Source organism: Pezoporus flaviventris, unplaced genomic scaffold (assembly GCF_033815535.1).
Source record: "Pezoporus flaviventris isolate CSIRO_AGI_PZ_B2104156 unplaced genomic scaffold, CSIRO_AGI_Pfla_v1 ptg000011l, whole genome shotgun sequence".
Taxonomy (NCBI): domain Eukaryota; kingdom Metazoa; phylum Chordata; class Aves; order Psittaciformes; family Psittacidae; genus Pezoporus; species Pezoporus flaviventris.
Genome location: NW_026892559.1, coordinates 1544516 through 1562952, shown reverse-complemented (window position 1 = coordinate 1562952; position 18437 = coordinate 1544516). Strand labels below are relative to the sequence as shown.

General features: G+C 44.7%; 1 protein-coding gene across 1 annotated transcript; it reads right to left on the bottom strand.

Annotated features, from left to right (window-relative positions):
- Positions 1–2542: 2542 nt before the first annotated feature.
- On the bottom strand, positions 2543–18278 carry DESI1 (desumoylating isopeptidase 1). Its single transcript, XM_061450706.1, is given in 7 exon segments — positions 2543–5310; positions 6315–6437; positions 7228–7337; positions 8039–8108; positions 9040–9061; positions 17915–18055; positions 18058–18278. Coding segments are annotated over 7 exon segments (708 nt in total). The 5' UTR covers positions 18206–18278; the 3' UTR covers positions 2543–5216.
- Positions 18279–18437: the final 159 nt, after the last annotated feature.

Here is an 18437-nt window from a genome sequence, read left to right as displayed (position 1 = left end):
GGCCAGGCCATATTCACAGAGATCCGTGTTACGCTGGCCTGACACGCAATGGTGAACAGCCTGCCCGGCTGCTGTCTCCTGCAATAACTCCTGAGTTATAGTCCAACATCAGAAACAACCCACATGGAACATCCAGTGTGCTTTGCTCAGCAGTTAGCTTTGCCTTCGGTCCCCACATGGTGCTCATGGTGCTGAGCTACACTGGAACTGGGAGGAGACTTTATTATGGTCTGATTGGTTTTCTTTCCCTCAGTATTACTTGGTTCCAGGGCATGGTGCAGCCCCTTTTCCCAGCTCTTCACCAGATTCCTCTCAAAACGAAGCATTCAGGTGGCTTCACAGGTTCTGGTTTTCACTCATGGGTTTGATTTTCCTGCCCCCACTCCATGGAAGGGGGATCTACAGAAAGAGTGTTAATAATTTACCTCTGTGCCATTGCCTTGGACAAAGTTTACCTCCACATCCTCAACTGCTTGCTGAAGGAGGCATGGACTGTGTTCATGTATTTCCACACTGTTCCAGTGAGTTGCCAGGCAGTCTTGCATGGTTATTATTTGCCCTGGCATTGGCGTTCCTCCAAAATCACAGGCCTGTTGCCTTCTGGATCAGACCCTGGTTATAAGCTCCCCCCTCTGGAAAGCTGGACTCTTCTCCCACAGTGGTTTCTCAGCACCCAGCTGTTAGTGTGCAGTTGGGTGCTGAAATTTTAGTTCACCTTGGGGTTATGCTCATTTTATGCTCATGGCTTGTCTGGGTGTGATTACATATATCCCTCATCAGTCAATGTGTGGACACTTACTCCAGAATGTGAATACTTCAAAGCGTGTCTGCTGTGGCATGCTGAAGAGCACATAGAGATGCCTTCATGCTAATGCCCAGGACTCTCAAAAGACAGCCATGGTTTCAGGCACACAGTGAACTCCTGGGGGTTCAGGAATGCCAGCCTTTATCCGTGACATGGTACAAGGACGAGACTTCCCATGTCTGGGTGGAAGAGGTGTGGTGTTAGGAAAACCTGCCAGCTCACTCCTGTGGCAGCCCTGGTGATGTAGCAGCACTCATTTCTTGTTGTAGACCAAGCTGCCCTATGGTCTTGTCTCCAGGCTGCTCCTACCTGCAGCCTTCTTGTTTGGGAGAGACCTTCCTCCTTGCCTTTTGCGTTAGGTACTTTGGACATCCCAAAAGCTGGAGCTGCTCTCCCCGGCTCAGGTGCATCCCTGCACCGCAAGGCAGCAGTGCCACCTCGGGGCACTTCTCAGAATTGCGAAGTGTGCTAAAACACGGGTCAGCGTTCCCATTTTTGCACATTCCCGCAGTGCCATGGGTTCATGCTGCAGGAGAGCTTCCCAAAACGTGAACTACCTGCTGTGCTTTCTCCAGCTTATTTGTCACGCCACTTTAGAACTCCTATTCAAGTTGAAACACCTCTCCTAGCACCCCAACTTCCTTTTGGTATCAGCCAGCGAGCACTTGTTCCACCTCCATTTCCCAAGAGTGTGAGCCTGCCTTTTGAAGAGCACAGCTGCATACAGATGCGCTTGTGTCTTCGTTTGGGTTAGCTCTGGGAACACGGGCGCTGTGGCTGTTTTGGTTATTTAATACTTTGCACTTAGCCTGCTCTTGCCATTCCCTTGCTTGCTGCTATGACAGGCAGCAGCTGTTGTCACAAGTAAGATCTCTGTTACTAGCAGCAAGGGCAAATACTGTGTTGGAAGTTTAGAAGGCAAGTGGCTACGAGCACTGGCTTACACTCGGTCTAGGGCTGCCACTAAGGTAAAGGTTTTCCTTCATACATGTTCCCACGTATTTTATGTGGGGCTAGTACTGGTACTTGATAGCAAACCAGCACCACAGCCGAATAACACAGCCTAAAATAACCATAGAGGTGAATCTTTGTTAAAGCCCCCTGCTACAAGCCCTCTTCTGTACAACACTGCTAGAGAATGTTAGACAAACAGTGAACTATGTGGTTTATCATTTGGATCCCACTGATAAGCATTCAGAAGGCTGAATCAAACAGAACTAAGTTCTTCCCCAGAGCCAGGTATTTCCCCTGCTCCTTAACAGTGCAATGCTACATAATCCTTACAAGTCTACTTCTTAAAGCTGTTTTCTTCTTCTTGAAAGTAGTAACGTAAGACAATCAGGAAAAGCTTTGAGCCTTTTCCTGTGTTTAAACTCTGTTGGGCTTCAACAGCAGATACTAGAGGTTTCATTCCTGCATGCTTAGATGAGCAAGGGCTGCACAAAACCTACACTGATGGAACACCTACTGTCCAGCCTTGCCTTCATTCACCTCATCCAAGCTGTGTCAAGCCTCAGGCGTGAGGTCTTGATAAGATACCACAGTGGTTACAGAAGGAAAAATATTCCCTGCAACCAGTTTTAGCCAAGGGCAGTAGCAACCACATCCACTTGGCACAAAAGGCTTGGGCAGTTTCTCATCCTGTGCTTCCTAGCTGGGACCAGAGTGAAGAAAATGATGACTTCTGCTGCATTTGCTGGGCAGCTGCATGGACGCATATATTCAAACACGAAAACCTGCTGTATTTATTTTTATTGTAATAGAAAAAACCCACAAATAAACCAAAACATCACCTCCTGTCTAAAGACGTTATTAACATTTTTAAAATGGCACAGGGGAACCCCAAACAATACAAGACAGAAGAGTAAGTGTGTGTGGGGGAAAAAAAGGCTCTGTTCCCTTTCAGGAGCTCAGTTTCCCCCACCCTCTGTCAATCAGCTGGCTGAAGTTTGTCACCTATATACACTTACATACGCCTCTCAGTCTAGTTCGTATATCTATGGGTGGAATGGTGGGGCCACAGTCCTGCAATTTGCACATAACCATCTTTGAGGAAAATGGGTTTCCAAAGAGGCCTACCAGGTACAAGGGTCTTGTCACCCAGCAAGATCAAGCAAACAGGATTCCCTCCTACAGTTCTTTTGCCATGAAACACGGAGCAGGTCCCCAGCCCAGGGGACCCTCTAGGAGCTCCTTGGCTATTGCAAACAGTGTATGGCCAAGGGAAATTTTACCCAGTGACCTTAAAGTAGCAGCAACATCTCTTCTGCAAAGGGGCTGCTCAGGAGGGGAAAAGGCAGATGGCAAAATGCATGGGGTGAACTGTTCTTTCCTGCCTTCCAAAGGGATGTAAAAAGTCCTCAAGTAGGCAGCCAAAGCAGAAACCAAGCTCAGGACCTCTTCAGTGGTGAGCATACAGGGGATATCCTCACTGTGTAAGAGTGTGGAGCAGAAACTGTGGCACCAGTGCTTCCACTGAAGGCAGCTGCACCTGAAGCAATAGTTTGCTGAAAGACAAGCAACAACAGCTATGCTGCTTGCAGGTACCACACTACATACTTAGACGTTGGGCTGGACCGTATCAGGTGGAGTATACCTGTTCAACTGAGGAAGCTCCAAGACCTTTAACGAGCTATAGCACTGTGGCTGCAGGGGCCACTGTGGTGCACTGAGAGCAGGTACACACAAAACTGCAGAATGGACTGACAATACCCCACTCCCACTTGTGTAGCAACTGCACAAGGTGCAGGGCAAGAAGTATTTGACAGAGTGACTAAAACTGCAGTTTTCCTCCATTCCATCCCCTCAAAAATATGAACCATTATAGTCCACACTCAGTAACAGTGTGAGAAACTTATACTGTATTATTCTGGGAGAAAAGAGCCCAGCAGAGGAAAGACATCTCCTTCAGGTATGCAGGAAGATTCCAGTGCAGCAAATTTGAGATCCAGGACTGAACTTACAGCGATACTTCTCATAACAAAGCAGTGGACAAAGAGCTATACATTTGCATAGATGCTTTTTCAGTGGCATCTGGGACGTGCAATCTCCATTTCTGGAGCATCAGCAATGTTTTGGGGTTTCTCTCATGTCTTTCTTCTGTTCCTTCCTAAATGCAACTGCTATAAAACTGCTCATGAAAGTAGTGTATACACAATGCATGAAAAGAAATCAGTGTGCCTATTCTTTCATTCCCCCAATCGTTTTCCACTGCAAATAGCTGCAAAGCTGTAAGAATCTTAAACTAGAAGAAGCAGTATTGATACAATCTAATGCCAATCTAAGGACAGGACTGCTTCTGCATGTATCCCAATGAACTCAATTGTTTCATAGAAGAGCTTGATTTTACTCTTCCTCATTTTCTTTACATCAGGGGAGACCTACCACCTAATTCCTCTTACACTCAAGCAGAGTCCTCTCAGTTATGTGTTTGCTTCGGAAAGGACAGCAATATCAAGGAAAACTGAATTCCTATTGTGTCTGCAACCAGATATTGAAGGCAGAATTGGTCCACCTTATATTATCATGCAGTTGTCATGCTGTTCCTGCCTTGCTGTACTGTAACTCTGGCTTGGTAAGAAAAAAAAACCTCAAAGCCAAACAGAACAGCTCTTACGCAAACGTAAAGGTTAACTATCTGCCAGTAATCCTAAATACCAGAAAAGGAAACCTTTCACTTCATTTTACTTTCACCTGAAATAATGATATTCTGTTCTGTCAACTGGTTCCACCCCACAACTCTTGGATCTAGCGTTACAAGGCTCTTGGTAACTCCCTTCCTCACACAACTCATCCCACTGAAGGTTTCAACTTGAGCATGACACAGACACAACAGTTCAGCTTGATCACCTTTCCCGCACAGCTTTGCCACTGCAAACATTCAAATCAGATGAGTTCAGCTTTTCCCTTGAGCAAACAACATAATATCAATGAAACATGCAGAAGACTAATCCTGGGATACCTTTACTTCTTAGGCTACCAATAGTTCCTTTGCCTTTTTGCTAAAGACTTCAGCAAATACCCCCATAACACAGGCAATGACAGCAGAAAGATGCAAGCCTGCAAGGGACAGCCACGACATCCCTTATTTACTTCAAATTGTGTAATGGGCTCTTGAATGCTCATGGAATGAATTCCCACTTACCATCACAGGAGTTACTTGGAAAGTGTCATCCTACTTGGACAAGACAGCCTTTATAAATTAGTATAATATTATTAGAAATTATGGCAATCTTTTTGGTAGCATTGGCTTACATGCACCCTGATAAATCCTCTCCCTAGGAAATTTTAAAACTTGTCTTGTAGCTTCGGTAGAGTTAATTCAGATGAGAAATTATAAAATAGAAATCTCATATATTGATGTTTAAAAAGGAAGAGGCCTGGTGAGGCTGGGCACACTGGGTCACTCCTGTTAGCTCTGTCCATTATGTCTGCTGAAGGTATTTCCTCCAGGTGGCTGGATCTGGATGGAGTCCAGGAGGGGCCTTAAAGCTTGTCCAAAAGGTCTGAGAAGGTAAAGAAATAAACATCTCAATAATCATCTCTTGATGGAAAACTTTTCCCATATACTACTGAAGTGCACTCACTTCCTAGAGCGCAATCAAACTAACACTGCTTCTAAGCAAATCTGAAGAACAGACTTCCATTACAAACTGAAGTAAATTTAACCAATTAGAGTTCACTGTTCAGTAACTCAGAATCTCAAACAGGATTTTATACAAGCTAGTTCTGAGTCCTAACATGCCCAGACTGCTAATGTGGTAATACTGTGTCTGAAACTGGCTTTTAGTAATTCATTCTACTTAAGTGTGTGAATGAAAGCCCTGTTATGCAACTGCTGTGCTCTGTTAAGTACCACATCAATGTTAAAGACTGCTAGAATACCCTCTAGCTCCCTCATAAGACAATGGTTCAACACTCATACAACAATCGCTGTTGCAATCTGTAGCACTGCAACACTGAAAAATAAACCTGGTTTATCTTTCAATATGACTCACTCTGTTACAGACTTCGATTTTGAAACATATGAAGCAATAAGAGCCCCAGATAGAAGATGTGTGTCTCCCCCAAAATGTGGTATACCACTGTTATGAGAAATAAGACCTATATGATGGAGCTCAAACCAGCCCACCGGGATCCTCACTATCTGAGAATTAAGAGGAAAAAGAAGCTGAGCTGGACTATGAGGCAGGAATTCTTCATTTCCTTTTTTTTTTTCCATCCAGTCCTAGTTTTAAAACTGCAATGTTAATTTTAAAATTACTTTTTCCCTGCCTGGTGACATTTACGAGACCATTGCAAAATAACTAGCATAAGTTAAAAGTAGAAGATCAACCTTATCATGTCTTTTCAGCAACATCAGTACCAGTCAGCACCTGTTGTACAGTGTTGTAAGTGTTCAAGTAAAGCAAATAGCATCCTCTCCTTAATCTTATGCTGATTGTCTGTCAAATTTCTAAGCACCGGCATGAAACAATATACCATGGAGAGGAGCAGCATGCATACTCACGTGGCAAGAACTTCAGCTGGAAGGTCAGTGATGTAGGAAGGGATTTTTTTTCCTGTCAGGAACTGTGCCACTTCATTACTGAAGGTGTTGCAGTTATGTTCAAAGAGGTTGTAAGATTCTCCTCTGTGCCACAGGAAAGGAATTGAAACATAAAAATACAGAGTCAGCAATAAATCTAACAAGCAGGAAAACTTCGTCCCCTAATGAGGAACATCATCTTATATTAGCACTTTTCCCCCACAGAGAATTCTAAGGCTAATAGAGACATCAATTCACCTTCAAATTCAATTGAATCAGGGAGGAAAATGGCATCTCTGCATCACTGACTTCGTACAATGTTTTTTGGAGGGTAAGTGAGGTCAGCGTTCTTCAATTAAAACCACAGAAGGAATAATGAGAAATCACAGGAATTACTGACATTGAAATATAGCCAGAACACTAAACCACTAAACGCTACTTTCCCATTCTTGTGAGTAGACTAGACTCTTTAACAGTCAAGGCCTTGATTTTACTCATATGAAAGTTGGCAGCTTTAATACAACACTTTACCTATGACTCATGGGGCAAAGCACTATTTACTGAAATATTTCATACAGTGCCTTCATTTTCCCTGGTGATTCTTTCAAAGGCATTGCAGGCATTGTTCCATTTGACAAAAAAGCAGCATGAAAGACTTGCTGGCAACAACACTTTCTCAGCCTAGCTCAAGGCTGGCACACTAGAGAGTTGCCTAGCCGGTAGCTCCTCGTGTATCAGTGCATCAGATCCAGTCTCATAGTCGGAAAGTACAAAATAATGCACTTAGCAGACAGACCTTTGTAACCAGGATCGGTTTCATAGTATCTTCCTCCACTCTGCATCTCTTCCCCTAAAGGCCTTTTTTGTTGATTTTACAGCACAAGCTGCTACTTACCGGAACATAGATTCCCCCAGTGAGGAAAGATACTCCAGAAAAATTTCTTCTGTGACTTCAGTGTTCCCCAGGTCAACAACTGTGTCTGGAGGTCCAAGAAGTGTCCCTCCCTGTAAAAATTAACAGCCAGAAGACAATGTTAAATGGACAGTGAATTATTTGGAAGGACTCTACTGACTAGAGCTGTTGTGGCTTGTCCAGGCACAAAATAAAGTACTTTAGGTATATTTGTGAAGCAAAAAGCCCTGCTGGCCTCCCCTGTTCTGGGAGCATGTTACTTCATGTTTAGGAGCATGTAAGTTGCATGTTACTTCTCATTCTCTGAGAAGTATGCAGAATGCAACTTACATTTCAGCTTGTATACTTGGCTCTTGATGCTGAAAGCTGTAGACTATGGCAAAATTCTGCTTTAGAAGAATGGTCCACCAGTTTTGCCTCTCCAAGAAGAGAAAAGCCTGTCAAAGCATCACGATTTTATTATTTAAGATTTTAAAAGGATCTCAAGTTGCCATGTCAGCACATAAACGCCCCTGATTCAGAATTTGACAAGGCATCACTCTGCCAATGCAGCTGCAGAAGGTGTTGTGGATAGGCAGATTCTCTCAGCAGAAGCAACTCCCAACCTGTTTTAGTTAGGCTTAAACTTGCTGTCCATGCTCCCTTTTCTTCAGAAGCCCTGGGAATCCATGGCAAGCAGCAGTATGTGGCTGCATTCAGAAGCCTCTTGCTGCTTTCTTAGAAGACAGTGTCACAAGCAATTCTGATCAGGTAACCCTATCACAGAATTATCACAAACAGAAGTTTAACTTACAGGTGCACAGCTGGAGATTCCTCCACTGCCGTAGAAGAACTCATCCTTATGGACTATTATGGAGGTGTGCCTGCCACAGAGTCAGAAACCACAGATGAAACAAAGGAAATAGTTAACCTAGCATATAAATCACTGGCAAATTTGTGTGCTCAAAAACAATATGAAGTGAACAACTGAAAAAAAAAAAGGTCAATGTGTTGTGATCTGCTGGGACATGACTGGATAGAGAAGCAGTGATTAGCAAGACTATTGTAATACTCTAAGTGGCTGGGAAAGAATAGGCATAGATGTGCTCAAGCATGAAGGAGCATAGGAAGAAGGAAACTTCCCCACCAGCATGAGATCTCCAGCAGCCTCTTTCCACTAAAGGGCTTAGGGTAAATTCACAGAGATGGAGAGATGAAGCTAGCTCTGCTACCACACTGACAGACGTGTGGGTCTGACAGACACTGACTGAGAAGGACAGACAGTCACTGCAGATGGATCAATAGAGAGGAAAACAGGAGCTTTGGGAACATGTGTTTGCCTTTAAGGAAAAAAAAACACCTCAAACAAAAAAACCAAAAACAAACCCCAAACCAACCAGCAACCACTCTCTTGATATGAATGGTAGCAAATTGGGATGCCTTTTGTAACAAAATGTAGTCACTGCTTTTATGTGCCAGAATGCCTTATTTTGTAATGCCTTCTTCCCACCTAAAAGTGCTTGGGCCAAAGACAATATCCTACCCTTGAAAGAGTGTACAAGTGCATTAAAATGCAACAGCTACTACCAACAATTTTTTTCATGGGGTCCACTGAGCTTTGGATGGAGAAGTTCAACCAGCACCTGACTGTACGTCATCTTACTGTCAATCTGTATTCAGGAAGCAAAAGTGCCTTGGTCTCTCTTCAGCACCAAAGTGTTCTTAAGATCTGAAGCGCACAATCTCATACTGAAAACACTTCCTATACGACATAGTGTTCAACACACATTATGCGATTTAAATCTAGTCACTTACCATATGCCATCCAGCTGTTTCCCTGTATGCAGAGAAAAGAAGAGTTATTAGCAACATATTTTCCAGATTTCAGCCTACTGTCTGTCAATCACATAAGAACTATGCTTATTACTTCACCATGACAATAACGCCAAAGATTTCATCCCACAGCTTCTTCTAAAGAAACAGAATGTCTTTCTTTCAAATTAACTACCTGGTCCACACTAGGGCTATATTTTTTTCCTCCTGTATGCAGAGGTGGCAATGCCATCCTGTCCTGCCAGTGCTTATCTGTCTTAGGCTTTTATCTACAGAACAAGAAAAAAACACTTTTCCTCAGATTAGCACCTTCAGTCAGGAACAGAAGAGTTGAATTTTACACAGATTTCATAATGGCAGGCAGTTAGCCAGCACAGAGTATTTTCAGCCAGCGAAGAGAAATCTGACTCAAACATATGATCTGTGGTCAAAGTCTCTCTAATCTATGCCATGATTTCCTCCTTTTCCTTCCCTCCCCTGCCCTTTAGAATTACCAGTTTAAGTGCAGTCAGGCAGGGAGGAGTGCAGGGTTGAAATTTATACAAATTGTGTGTTTTGTAGAACACAGCAGCAAAGACTTGCTTCAGGCACCACTAAGCTGACAGCATTGTGTCTTCTGAAATGCATTGCTAGTTCCCTAGAAGTGGGAAACCTAAAACTCTGTGTTCATGGTAGGATCTCAAGATCACCAAAGGATCACCAGCTGTTACTGCTCTAAACTCAATTAACTATCATAAGCTAAAGTCTTGGCCTCTCTGCTGAAGCTTGAAGAGGCCACTCTTCTGTTGGTGTCCGGCTTCTTCCAAGATACCTGGTGTGCTAGCAGTGATAGGCTGCAGCGTACTAGTTCCACTTGTCCTGTGAAAAGATACTCTCCAGTCATGGCACATACATCAGTACCATGACATTAACAACCCACAGGCAGGCAAAGGCACTGTTCTTTCCCTTTCTATAGGCAGAGGGTTTTGGGATATTTATCCTCTTACTCCTCCACAGGGCTGCTTGGGTCTGGGATTGCCAGGAGCAAGCATGCTACTTCAAAGCAGCAGTAGTTCTTCATGAGCTCTTTCTCTTGGGCAAAACCAACTTTCAGTCACCATGAGGACCAAGTTAAAAAAAAAAAAAAGGATTTTTATTGATGAGGATAATTGATGAGGATAATCCTTCGAGAGTTCAGAGAAAAGGATGCTTATGTGTCCAAGTACAGAATAAACAAAAGCACAGAGCGAGATACCTGTGTCAGATGAGGGTCGTAGAAGAGTGCTGGCAGGGAAAAGACTGTTGTGACAATAGAGACACCAGTAGAAGCAAGCACACACAGTTCTGAAGTAGGTGGACTGATTTGTCACTACCATGGATTACAGCCAGGCAGCAAGCATATTCCCTGTCATCCACCTCACAGAAATGTAGGCATGGAGTAGGATGAAGGCGAAAAGATAGTAGCAACGACAAGAGAAGCAAAGTGTATGTTACAACATCTCAGGAGCATTTGCTGCCCCTTCAGTGTGCCCCATGCTGTTCTTCTCCTCCATTCTCTGTCCCTTGTTCCACACCTTCCCCATTAGAGCTTTTGCCTTGTGCTCTAGAGCTGCCAGAGACACCAGCGGCACTGCAGGCTCATTGGCAACATGCAGGTAGGGTATAGTGCACTGCCTTAACGTTAGCAGCTGGCCTATGATAGGCTCTACCACATGAATTTCACATAGTGTTCTGCATATCTGTTAATAGATTATTACACATTCATTCAAAATAAAACACTAGAACTTGAACTTTACCCTTTAGGGCAGAGAAACAAACCATTTCAAACACAGCACATACTAGAACTATATTTGTCCTTTTGCACGCTAAATGGAAAAAGAACATCTTAATATTTACTTTCACCCTCATTTCCAGCAAACAAAGGGCTTTCCACAAAGCTGCCACTTTGCACCTAGATCTATGTGCAGGTGAAAGAATTCTAGCAGATGCTGACAATGGCGCAGGTGCTGCTGAGAACCTGCTCATGCAATCACAGCACCTACTTGAAAAGGTCATTGAGGCAAGGGCTACCACACACTGGGCTGCTCTAGACAGGCTGCAGCCAGCAGCTCAAGGAGAGTGACTACCCATATTTGACACTTGTGAGATCACATCTGGAACGCCATGTCTACTTTCAGACCTCCCCATTAAGACAGACATACTGGGCTGGAGCACTTGCTGAGCTGAACAGCAGCTGAGAGAACTGGTCTGTTCAGCCTCAAGAAGAGAAGGCCAAGAGTCCTTATTGCTGTCTACAACAGTCTAACGTGTATGGAGGAAAAGGGTGCTTTGCTCTACTCAGAGGTGAAAGGCAAAAGGTGCTAGCTGGAAAAAGGGAAATTCACAACTAGGTAAGAGGATAAAAAAAAAAATACCATGAAGGTCATCAAACCCTGGGGCAGGGATCAGAATGCATGTGTGATTTCCACTGTGGAGATACTCAGAAGTCAGCTGGCTCAGAGGCCTGAAGAATCTGCTCCCACTGGATCTACTTTGAGCAGGACTTCCAGAGGCCCTTTTCCACCACTGCAATTCTCTGACTGCATGAACAAAACACCAGCAGAATTCAGGAAAGAGGCTTTGCATTAGATTGCAGTCCAACCTTGGGGGCTCCTCTCTGGCCGCTACACATAAAATCTGTAGCCAACAAGAGGCAGCAACTGCCAGGGCAATAACAGCACAGCTCTTGGCAAGTGAAGCTGCCTGTCTTCACAAGACGTGTCTGTCTGAGGCTGCTCAGCTAGGTCAGTTTGTGCCAAGCACTGGTTTGATGATCTTAATAGAGATGCTGACCTGCTCTTTTTGCTTGGCTCCTGTAAGACATTAACCAGGCCATCACTGCATAAAACACATGCCATATCTGCAGCACTGATGACAATAAAGCATCCACAGCAGGTCCCCAGCCTGCTGCAGGCAAAACAAAATCCCCTTCTACCACCAGTGGACTGTGCTTGGCCAGAGGCAGTGCAGGCCTCTCCAATGACATTGGGGAATCCCATGCCTAAGAAACCTGCCATTATTCACCCCATACACACCATCAAGAGACATCTAAGACCAAGAACTTTTGGTATGCTGTGCAGTTTCTTATGCTACACATCTGGCTCTTGTCATCTCAACCCTAAACTGACTAACAGGAATAAGCTGATAGCCACCAGCTTCTGAGGAACCTGTGCAGCTCCCTTTCTGCTGCTCAGCAAGAATCTCAATGTCTGTCTGCGACATCATGTAAGAGGTTCTATGCAGACCTTCACCTCCACCACCATCTTCCTCCTGAAGTTTTGTCTCAGTTGGTGATCCTCTTGTGTTACTCTTCTTGCCCTTCTCTCAAACTCAGACATTGCACAGAACAGGTGACAGCTCACAGTGCCCTCCTGACAAGCTCATGTAAAGCCATCAAGGCAGTCTTTGCCTTCTGCTGGACATTGTCCACTATATACAAAATACGTTGCAGCCTCTGAAGGCTCGATACACAACACCAGCCCCAACCGCATGACCAAGTGAGGATCAGCACTGTTCTGTTTCCACAGACAGCTACCCAAGTGAGAGCATGAGCACAGTATTGCTGCAGTAGTGCTACGGCACAAGTTGTACCCACCCCTTGCAGCAACACTTTCCACTAAAACTGCTTCTGGCAGCACTATCCAGCTTGAAAAAACAGAAGGTCAAGCTTTTCAGGGAGCCTCCCCATCTAATCCTGCAGTGCAACAGAGCTTACATCCCATAGACAATTGAGTGCTCTAGAGGAAGGGATTGCAAATGCCATCTGGGGTACTGGCAGACATCATCATATTTCATGCTTATTGCTGCAACACATTTACTCGCAAGCTGAGGCTGTCTGTAACTATATAGAAAAATCTGATTCCCCAGTAATTTTGATTAGAGCTGCAAAAGCCTTTAAATTGCAGACATTACTCTTCACTCAATAGCTACAGCAAAGCTAATCCAAATGATCCACATGCATATAATATGGAACAGCAATGTACTGTTCCACATTACTGTTCCACTGAATGATGGAATGATACTCTTTTGGGCATCTCCTGTTTATCCAGGTAAAACAGAAACAGCAAGATAATTAAAGACTTTAGATGTTTCACATATCATGACAATATGTGAATATTGTGATATTCACAATATTATCACAATAAATATTTCCGGAGGCCTGTGGAGCAGGAAATGATGTCGCAAATTTAGATGTACACACTTAATCATACAGCAATTAATGCAGATGGTCAAGTTACGAGGTTTCAGCTGTCCCACAAGCGCAAGCTCAGCCTGAAGTAAATGTGAAACAGTCCAGCTTAATTTGACGTGCTTGCATTATGAGCTAATGCAAGTTGAGCTACCTTGTGTTTGTCACAGACCACAAACATGGACATGAAGGTTACTGTGGTACACCTGTTTGTGATGATACCTTGTCAGGCTTTGGAAACCTCATCACATACTTGATCTTTATGTTTTTTTTTAATGCCTGATATGCTTAGATGGATCTCATCTTAAAATACTCAGTAGAATTCAGGAGGGGATGCCAATTTAGCATAGGTCTGTACGCTTCAGCATCTCAAAGATTCAATTTGTTTGAATGAGGCAGAGTATCATCTGGCAAGTGAACAAGTTTTGGGTTTTTATTCATTTGCTGTTATTTTACTTTATAACAGCCACAGCTCAAATACTTTCATGTTGCTCATGTGAGCCAGAAACCTAGAGACAAATACAACATTCAAATGCATTAAACAGTTTCAGGACCCTCAGCTTAGTTACAGGAATGTGGACAACAAAGTAGTTAGAATTGTTTGTTGCACAACTGATTCAGGAGATTGTCACTGCTAGGATAAGAGGGTATTTTGAAAGAGGCAAGCAAGCCCATATAATTTTAGGATATAATCAAATGGAATTACTTCCAGGCTTGGATTTATCAGGAAGGCTAAGCAGAAGGAAGATTAGATGCTTGCCAATCTATTTTACTGGCACAGTTAATTTCTTAATCTTGAGGGCCACACAACGTGTTTTATTCCTGTGCGTTTTAAATGCCCAATGAAAGTGGTGTTCGTATATTCATTCAAATTATTAGACTGAAGGGCAGAAGAGTTCTGAGATGTGAAGGAATTAGGGAGATGGGCCACCCATCCATCCCTCAAGCCCAAGAACAACATCAGTTCCTGAGCTGCAAAATAAAGAAATAATGGGAAGCGTAGTACTTTTTAACAATGTATCTATGCCCTGCAATGGATATGCAAGCCACCCCGAAAAGCAGTGAACTATTCTCCCGTGGAATTGGAAGCAACAGAAATACCCACTGGCTGACCAAATTATAACAGTGCATTGGTTTGCATATTGTTGTAATTTCCTTAGGCAAATCCATTACGATTCCTACCCTTTTCAAGTGAAAATTGTCCGAATTAGTCAAGCACTTTCTCCTATGTGCTACCCAGGGCTCTCAATTGAAGCAAAAATACCTGACAGCCTAATGTAGAGGGAGGAGCCTGCTTCAGTTCTCTCCTCCTTGAGATGCCTAGAGATATCAAGAAGCAGGCTAGATTGGGGGAAGAAAATGCACTTGATTTTCATGAAATCCCTAGCAAATGCTCTGATGGAATCTCACATTGAAGCAATTCAAAACTCTTCAGAACAGGTGGAAGAGAGGCAGAGTGATGTGCTGGGTCTGGAAAAAAGGAACAAAGCAGAAGGAACCTCCTTTTAGCAGTTACCTTTTGCCGCAATCCCTTCTGGGCTGTTAAGTCCTTACAGCTGAATTCACCACTTACATTTCAACCAAAACATACTGCCAAGTTAACTGATCATTAATTTATACTACCCTCATCCAAAGGTGCCACAGTAAACTAAGGTCCTGCCCATTCTTTGAGTCACATGAGCAATAAGCTCTGTTACAGGACAGGAGAACTTTGGGAGGCGCAAGACATTTGCCTTTAGGCCCATGATGCAATAGAATTTTAATCTTCCTTAAAGATTTCTCTGCCTTTGTACATCTACTTCAAAATCAGCACTGCAAGCTGAACTACTCTGTCTTCCTTTCTACCCTCCGCAGAATAATCAGGTGGATTATATTTTCTGTCTTGAAAACAGAAATCTCACTGCAGTCAGGTTAACATTTACTATTTTTAGATCATGTAGGTGGACAAACATAGCCTCTCAGACTGAGAATGGTGGAGAGGGAACAGTACCTGTATAGAAGATGCATGTAAAGCAACAGCACACAAAAATTAAACACACCACTTCTGATTTCAAAGGCGATCGAACTGTAATATTTGGTCATGTATACTTTAGAACAGAAGTATTCACCGAGAAATACAGGAATCTCACAAAAAATTAGGAACAACAAAAAGTGAAGACGTGCCCAAGTGCATGACTGTGTCACCCTAAAGCCTGCTATGAACGGTGCTGTATAGGTCTGCCTTCCAGGTTCATCATTCAACGACAACAAAGGGAACCGATACTGAAAAAGTTCAGACAACATTTAGTAGTGAGACTTGATCCTTAAATGCTGTATTGGTATAATCCATAATACCTCTGGATCCTATTAGCACAACTCAAGATATCATGTGGTGATGCTCTTGCAGTGGTCACCACTATAAGAAGGGATGCATCCCACTCTGGCAGTGGGATCTGAACTGTTTTCGAGCACACTAGGAATTGATTTTAACACAATCAATGATTGTATTTGTTTCTTCTTTCTAAATCATATGTATTTCCGTATAGGTGATGTTACGGAATTATCACTCAAAGCTAAAGCACTATTTCAGTAAAACGCAGCATCTACGGGAAGAATACTTGAAGTACAGATGACAAATATATGGCACTAAGTTATCTAAGAAATCCTTTCCTCTTCAATTTGTGACTTTTTCTGATGAAGTACAATTTAAGGACATCACTGGCAAAAAAAAAACCAAACTAGCTATTGTCCACCTCAAAGTTGATGTACAGAGAAGTAGCAACAGATTCTGCTGTTCTTCAAGAAAAAGCAGGCAAGCAGAACATTCTCTCCATCACTTCTCTCTTCGGGAGGTATCTAAAATAATCTGGAGATATGAGAGAGCTGGATGTAAACCACATAAGAGCCTTAACTTGAAGGAAAAAAGGAACAAACAATGATTTGTTTTACAAACAATTCAGTTGCTGGATCCACACTACCACAAGTGTTCCGCAGGCTGCACTGTCACTGTGACCACATAGGCCTTGTTGGCCCTGCTCCATGAACACGTCTGAGCTCAGCTGGTTACTGGGCAGTATGAGTGACACTTCCCATGCTTCCAAGAGGTGTGCTCAGCTTTGTAAGTTTTCCTTTTCATTACTCAGACTCCTCAAAGGGTAGCACCAAACTGTATCACAAGCACAAGGTTTTGAAATTGCTGTTCGGATAGCATCAAAAATGAAGTTGCGCACTAAGTGTTTTTATGTAGAAATTCAGAAAGCTAAAAGATCCTAAGATTGAGTCTGCATGTAAGAGAAACCTGTGTGAAGACTGGCATGGAGATGCACAAAGTGACAACCTATTTCTGTACAAGTCTTTGCTTGGATCAACATGTCGAAATAGAGTGGTAAAAATCTGCTCACCTCTAACACAGGTAAATCATACACACATGTAATTTGTATCTTAAGACATGTAACTCCTAGCACAAGATAAAACATGGCTATTGTGAATTAACAAGTGAAAAATTACTCCCCTGAGGGCTGCAACAGAAGTGAGTGACCACACAAAATGTTCTGAGGTTAACCAGTACAGGAAGCACCCATCTTCCACAGCTGTTGTTGCTTTATGGCTAATGGAGCACAGCCCATTCAATCTCCACAATATTACCTTCTCAACTTTGGAAGCCTATCATTGCCTTGTAGGAAACCTCACACTAAGAATTATTTGGACTTTGATTTTAAGCCTGCGGGAAAGCACAGAACCTCCTCTTAGTAAAGATGAGTGAAGCGAATGCCAACAAACTGTAAAACAAGATTACACAGAGCCATCTGTTCAGACACTGCCCCTGTTGAGAAGTCTCATTTCATACAGACTGATATGGGCCAGAGCCTACACGTAACAGGTACAAACCACTTTCTTGTTCTGCTCCTAATTCACGCTTCCAAAACTTCAAGCAAAACCTGTGGTTTTTTTTTTTTGTGTCCCCAGTCCAAGGTTCAGCTGGAAACACACACATACTTGATAAGCCACACAACAAGCTCCTACCAACTCTCTGGAAGGAGAAGGTGGCTTGCTGCGCATCACAGCTGTGCAATGCTCAACCCAGTCCAGACTCACCACAACACAAACCCAATAATCTTGTGAACAGCAGCAGGCCTTCTTCCAGCTCAGCCTTCCTGCCAAGGTGTCACAGCAGCTGGGGTGTCATGAACATGAGCTTTCCCTCACTTCAGGGGCTAAGTAATACTTTTAATTAGCCTTTAGTAAATCATGCCAATGACAGACGGTGGAAAAGTGCCTGGACCCTCTTCACCTGGACCTGCCTGCCTGACAAAGCTGGTCCCGCTGACAATGGAGACAGGGATGCTTCCGCTAAACCCCCCACACCGAGCCCCCGAGCAAGGCCCGCGCACTCCTAAGCCGTGCTTCAGGCACCGGCCACCGCCGCAGCTCAGTGCCAGCTACCCACACCCAAGGGAGCCCTTCCCCGGGGGGCCATTCCCTTGGGAGAGCGGTACCGGGCCGGGTCAAGCCACGCCCGGGGCTGCAGCGGGTAGTTTCGGCCCTTTCCCGCCCGGACCGCAGCGGTGGGTGGGAGGACACGACCCTCCTGAGGCGGCAACGGGAGGGGAGGCCCGGGCCGGGCCCTTCGCGGAGGGGGGGGCAGTGCCGGTGCCCCCGCCGTGCTCTTACCCAGCATGAGGGGGCTGAGGCGCCGGGCCATGCCCTTGGACAGGTCGTACACATAGAGCTTCACGGGATGCAGGGCCAGCGGCTCCTCCATGGGGGCGCGGGCACGGCCGCCGGGCGGCACCGGGAGCCCTGATAGACACCTGCCGCCCCGCCAGGTACCGAGAAGCGGAAGGGAATGGGTAAGAGCGGCCCCCGTACCGTTCCCGCCACCACCGGTCCCGGGTGCGGGTGCGGCAGCACCAACGGTGCGGTGACAGGCGGAACGGAAAGGGCGACACAGCCTCTGCGCATGCGCGACAGCCGGCAGCCAGCCGGGCTACCCCGTCATTGCGCCGTTATGCAGCGCCGCGGTTCCGGCCGGGGGCGGGGCTCGGCGAGGGGGCGGGGCCAGAGCTCAGTGAACGGGGATGCGGGAAGTGCCCCCTGCCATTGGCTGAAGTTTGGCCGGGCGGCCAGAGCTCCCGCCTTCGCTCTCTCTTTCGAACCAATCAACGCGGGGGGGAGGCGTGGCTTCCCGCGGGAG